The following is a 6,367-nucleotide window of genomic DNA, read 5'->3' as shown; positions in this document are numbered from 1 at the left end:
AAAAAAAAAAAAAAAAAAAAAAAAAGAATATTTTTAAAGAAGTGCTACCAAGTGTGGAGGATGGGGGTGGGAGTGGGGTTGCTTTAATGAACAGGAAAGGATCATTGATAATTAATTTATCCGTTTCTCAGAGAGACTAGATGTCTGCTAGCCGTGAACTCCTCTGGGATTTTGAGGGTTGTGGCTAATGGTCTAAGTGCAGATAGCAAGGGGCTCAGTTATGTAACGCTTGCTGATACCATACACTCCTACACTTGCAAGAAGCCTTGATGCTAAATTACATTCAACTCAAATATCTGGTTAGCAAGACAGATAGAAAAAAAAGGAGATTCCTGAGTTATTCCTAATAGCAATACCATAATATAGATAATAAAATGACTTTAGTTGCAATATCTTGAAAGATCATAAGATGGGGGTGTTGCTCCACTAGAGAAAGAGAAATTCATGTTTATGTGATTATCCATGCAGACTTGATCTGCCCAAGGCAAGGATGCATGTATTTAATAATTATAAATTTGTTCATTTTCACTGTACCTGTACAGGGCAAGTACAGTCTGCCCTGTAACTGCTACTGGTAATGACTTTATGTCATTTTTTGTAGGTTATGTGATATTTTAAATCTCTCTTTCTTTTGCCCAAATGAAATAGCTTTCCATAGCTTGTACTGTATCATTTTTCCAAGAAAATGGAGGCTTCTTTTATAATCTTTCTGACCACTGCCTCTTACAACTCTTCCTTTTTTTTTTTTTCTTTTGAGATGGTGTCTCTCGTTGCCCAGGCTGGAGTGCAGTGGCACGTTCTCGGCTCACTTCAACCTTTGCCTCCTGGATTCAAGCAATTCTCCTGCCTCAGCCTCTCAAGTAGCTGGGATTACAGGCACCCACCACCATGCCCGGCTAACTTTTGTATTTTTTAAGTAGAGATGGGGTTTCACCATGTTGGCCAGGCTGGTCTCGAATTCCCGACCTCAAATCATCCACCTGCCTCAGCCTCCCAAAGTGCTGGGATTACAGGCGTGAGCCACTGCGCCCAGCTCCATCTACTTTTAGTAGTGGAAAACTTATTTTTAAAGCCTCAAAGACTACATTTATTTTTCTACTCTAGAACTTTTCTTCAAGCCTCTTTATTTGACATTTCATATTTATCTTGTCTTTATGGACTTGATTTTATATCTAGTTTTAGAAATATTGGGATCTTTATTTATTGTTCTTTTATTAAAAGAATTTGAAAACCAAAATGACAATTCCTTAGTGCTTTGGAGGACTTCAAAGTAAATTTTTTTTTTAGACAGGATTTCAGTCTGTTACCCAGGCTGGAGTGCAGTGGAACAATCTCAGCTCACTGCAACTGCCACCTCCCGGATTCAAGTGATTCTCCTGCCTCAGCCTCCCAAGTAGCTGGGATTACAGGCATGCACCACCATGCCCGGCTAATTTTTGTATTTTTAGTAGAGACGGAGTTTCACCATGTTGGCCAGGCTGGTGTCGAACTCCTAACCTCAGGTGATCTGCCCGCCTGCGCCTCCTTAATAAGGTACTCAGTCTTCAGATTGAAAGTAAGAATATGAGTTGGTAATAGGCTCTATTCTGTGTATTGGCACATCCTACAGATTTGGGTCCCTTTGTCGAAAGTCATCGTATCAGATCTTCACAGGGTTTTCCCCTCCCCCACTTCCCCAGGTATCTGCTTTGCAAGTATTCCATTGACTGTTGAAAAATATAAGTGAGCTTTTCTGGCTACTTTTCTTCCTCTGTAATACCTGAGGTTCATTTAGATGGTAGCTGCTTACAGAGTCTTACAGCCTCAAAATTGACAGAGCACTTAGAGAATCTAAACCCTCGTTGGTTCTCAGCACATTCCGCCTTAGCCCTTGACTGGCAACAGATAAGCTGGGCTTCTCCTTCATGAAGAAGGCAGAAGCTGTCAGATGAGAACAACCTCAGCACACTGCCATCAAATCTGACACCTTTCTACATTGGTGATCATGGTTTCCTCTTCCCTCCTAAGTGTACTTCCCCTGTTTGAAGCCAGTTCCACCCTTTACCCCCTGAATCTCATTGTCTTCCATTTTTCTAAGAGCTTTTATCTGCTATTATTCCTCTCTCCAGCATAGCTGACCTCTTACTCGTTATTGGCCACCTCTTCAGTATTTAAGTGTGCTCTAACTTCTTCTTAATTATAATTAAGGAATAATTATAATTACAACCTTACCCCTACCCCCACCCCCTGTATGGTCCTTATCACCGGCTGCTTACAAACCTGCCTTCTCCACCACAGATTTCCTTGATTACTTGCTTATACTCTTATGTCTGTTCACTCCCCACCCATGCATCAGTCCTTTCTAATCTTTATTCTGCCCCTACCACTTCACCAGAATTGCTTTTGTGGAGGTCACCAGTGACTTCCATATTGCTAAAGCCACAGAACATTTTTCAGTTCTCATCTTAGTCTCTCAACAACATTTCACACAGTCAGCTGTTCCTTCCTTCTGGAAATGTCTTCTTCTTTTGTATCCATAACAGCATGTTTTGTTTTGTTTTTGTTTTTTTTCATAGGCCCTCCTGTCTACCTAGCCATCAAATACAGACATTCCTCGGGGCCTGGGCCTGGACTTACTCTCTTCTCCTTCTGTGTTCTCCCCAGGTGATCTCATCTGCTCCCATGGCTTCAGCATTCCAGCTGCTCTTGTATTTCTGTCTCCAGCCAAGGCTTCCCTCCTCTGAGTATCAGACTTGCACACCCAGTTTTCTCTTCTACATTTCTTCTTGAATGTCTCAGAGACACTTCAAATTCAGCACGCCCCGAGCAGAATTCATCATTTTTTCAGGCAAACCCGCTTCTGCTGCTTTAAACCCAATGTTAAGTGGCTTAAACCAGAAACCTTAACATCATCCTGTACTCTTCTTTCTTCTTTACTCCCACCTCACCCTACATCCATTTATTTACCAAGACCTGTCATATCTGCCTCCCAAATAACTTTCCAATCTGCCTCTTGCCTCTGCTCCCACTGTCCCATGCCATCAGTTATGGCTGAGATTGCAGTAGCATCCTAGTTGGTCTCCTCTTCTATCCCCAACCCCACAGGGCCATTCTTCACATCATAGCTGGTATAAAGTTTTAACTCAAAAGTGATCTCCTTACTCTCTTGCTTAAAACCATTTAATGGTTTCTCATTACTCACAAAGGGAAGTTCAGACTCTTAGCATTGTCCTAAAAGCTCTGTATGATCTGGTCCCTGACTACCTTTCTAGTATTATTTCACATCATTCTCTGCAGGGTTCACTATGTCCCCACTACTCAGGATTTCTTAAAATCCTTCTAATGTACCACCAGGGCATTGCTGTCTGCTTTAGGGTTTTGACATAAGCTGATTTCACCACCTGGAATGCACTTTCTATTCCCTTTAGGTCTTAGTTTAAATGTCGCTTCCTCCTCTAGGTTTTTCCTGTTCGGCTTAAGTCCAACTTTTAAAAAGTTACTCTAACATTTGGCATTTCAGTAAGCTCAGAACATTTTAAAATAATAGTTCAACATCTGTATTCCTCACTTCACCAAAAATTCTGAGGGCATAGCAGTCTAGCACAGGATCTGGCATACACTGGGTACCCAGTATGTCCTCATTAGGGGTAAGTAAGAGAGTGAATGGAGAAGCTAAAACACAGAGGAGTAGACATTGTTGTCCCCATTCTTGACTCCATCTAGTTCGTAGTCCTAGTTTAGCAGTCTTCAAAGTTGTTCCGGCCAGGCGCAGTGGCTCACGCCTGTAATCCCAGCACTTTGGGAGACCGAGGCGGTGGATCACCTGAGTTCAGGAGTTCGAGAACAGCCTGGCCAACATGGTGAAACCCTGTCTCTACTAAAAACACAAAAATTAGCTGGGCGTGGTGGCGGATGCCTGTAATCCCAGCTACTCGGGAAGCTGCGGCAGGAGAATCGCTTGAACCCAGGAGGCCGGGTTGCAATGAGCCAAGATCGCACCATTACACTCCAACCTAGGCAACAAGAGCAAAACTCCATCTCAAAAAAAAAAGGAAAAAAAAGGTTGTTGCCTCCTTCCTTTATAAGCCATAGACTTTCCTTCTACTCCGTTGTTATGTTTCTACATTGCTCTAATTGGAAACTTGTGGATGAACCTTCTGGTTTAGAGATTATGTAATGAAAAATGCTATCTTAATCTTTTAACAGTCAAAGTAGTCACAAGGCAGGATTCAAACATAAAACCCTGGTAAGTATCTCTAAATATGTGTGGACAAAATAGAGATACATTTACTCTCCCCAGGAGCAAGCTTTTTGTTGTTGTTATTGTTGGGGGCAGGAGGTATGTTTTTAGTTTTTGCCTTTGCTTGAAACATCTCTCAGAAAGGCAGTTTTAATCACTCAAGCCTTTTGACGAATATGTTCAAATGAGTTAAGAAGCTTCTCTTAACTTCGTGCCTAGGAAGCGAGCTGCCTGCAAATCAGTGAATGGCTCTCATAAGTACAAAGGGAATTCCAAAGATGTGAAGCCTCCAGATCTCTGGATCCATCATGAGAGACTGGAGCTGAAACCCATAGATAAGTCTCCAGACCCAAACCCCATCATGACTGATACTCCAATTCCTCGCAACTCTCAAGATATCACACCAGTTGACAACTCCATGGACAGCAATATCCATCAAAGGCGAAATTCATACAGAGGTACCATTTTAAGTGTAGGTTTTTTCCTCAAATGTTAGGAGACTGGTTTCATTTAAATCATTTTCCTCCTGAGGTTGCCTTCATTTGGCAATTCCTATATGGCATCAGATTTAGAGAAATGTGTGTTATAAGATTTGGGAACATATGATAAAGAATAGCTAGCTTCTTATGGGAGAGAGGTACTCGTATAGGTACACACCCATACGAGACAATCTTGCAGATCTTTTAGGTCTCTCATCAGGCTTCAGCAGTATGATATTTAAGCATTTGAGGCTGCTAGCTAGCCCATGTCTGTGCATTTCATTCAGTGTCTTCAGCTGGCTTCCAGCTAGCATTGTGGTATTCAGAACGTTCTTCGTCTGGAGGCCCTTTCAGACACTCTGTGAAGTGTGGCGGGCAGCATTGTGACATCCACATTGATTCAGCAGGAACTCTTATGATGCTCTCATGATCATTTTCCTCTTTATTTCACTTCTTGCAGAAATGTCTTGTCCCCATTGTGTTGTTTGTGAATTCTGAATCCCCTACTAGAAATGTTTCACTGTTGAGGCTGCTCAGTGGCATAGGGCACATGCTGGTAACTAACCTCCACATTTAACATCTAGGGCATGAGTCAGAGGACAGCATGTCTACACTGGCTGGAAGGCGGGGAATGAGACCAAAAATGATGATGCCCTTTGACTCCCAGCCACCCCAGCGTAAGTAGAAGCTTCTCTTTTCCTCAGTGCTACCAATCTGTTCAGTCATGTAGGGGAACAACTATGAATGATCTTTTTGACTTCACTGGATTCTAACACAAAGATAATCTACCGAAGCTTTGACACCTTGAAGGAGGAAGTACCAAACACTTGCCATATTTTGCAACAAACATTATTCTTGAGGCTAGCGTCGTTATGTTTATGGTAAATAAGCTGAAAAGCCAATGTCTCCAGATCCCCGGGAATAGGGAGGTCTCCCTAAAAGTGCATCGTATCTCTATAGGAGAGATGGGAAAGCTTCCCTCCAGACTAGGGCTAAGGCTGGCCCGATGTTACAAGTTTTCGTTGTGCTTCCTGATACCAGTGCTAATGAGCACCTATGGAATTTATTTTTTTAATTAATAGATTTAAAGGCCAAGCAAGGTGGCCCACACCTATAATCCTAGTGTTTTGGGAGACCAAGGTGGGAGGGTTGCTGGAGGCCAGGAGTTCTAGACCAGCCCGGGCAATGTTGTAGTGGGACCCCATCTCTACCAAAAAAAATAAAAATAAAAATTAGCCATGACAAAAATTAGCCAGGTGTGGTGGTGCATGTCTGTAATCCCAGCTATTCAAGTGGCTGAGGCACGAGAATCTCCTGAACCTGGGAAGCAGAAGTTGCAGTGAGCCAAGATCGTGCTGCTGCACTCCAGCCAGGGTGACAGAGTGAGACTCGGTCTCAAAAAAAAAAAAAAAGTTAAAAAAAAAAAAAAACCAGGCATCGTGGCACACAACCTGTAGTCCCAGCTACTACCCAGGAGGCTGAGATGGAAGGATTTCTTGAACCCAGGGTTTAAGGTTGTAGTGAGCTACGATTTTGCACCTTTGCACTCCAGCTTGGACAACAGAGCCAAGAGCCAGTCTCTAAATTAGTTAAAGTAATAAAATTAAAAAATAAAATTATTAGACTTTATATTTTAGAATAGCTTCAGGTTTTATTGTACGGATTTTTT

At 42.3% G+C, this 6,367-nt stretch overlaps 1 protein-coding gene across 1 annotated transcript in view; it reads left to right on the top strand.

Moving 5' to 3' along the window:
* NEO1 (neogenin 1) overlaps nt 1-6,367 on the top strand; it is a gene marked incomplete at its 5' end in the record, with an annotated part of 68,839 nt that overhangs the window by 47,543 nt on the left and 14,929 nt on the right. Inside the window, 2 exons of the mRNA XM_011967128.1 lie at nt 4,439-4,677; nt 5,283-5,375. Of these exons, the coding sequence (XP_011822518.1) occupies nt 4,439-4,677; nt 5,283-5,375 (332 nt within the window). The remainder of the gene's footprint in view (nt 1-4,438; nt 4,678-5,282; nt 5,376-6,367) is intronic.

Source organism: Mandrillus leucophaeus, unplaced genomic scaffold (genome assembly GCF_000951045.1).
Source record: "Mandrillus leucophaeus isolate KB7577 unplaced genomic scaffold, Mleu.le_1.0 Scaffold789, whole genome shotgun sequence".
NCBI classification, from domain to species: domain Eukaryota; kingdom Metazoa; phylum Chordata; class Mammalia; order Primates; family Cercopithecidae; genus Mandrillus; species Mandrillus leucophaeus.
Note: the sequence above shows the minus strand (reverse complement) of the source record. Positions and strands in the feature narration are given on the sequence as shown.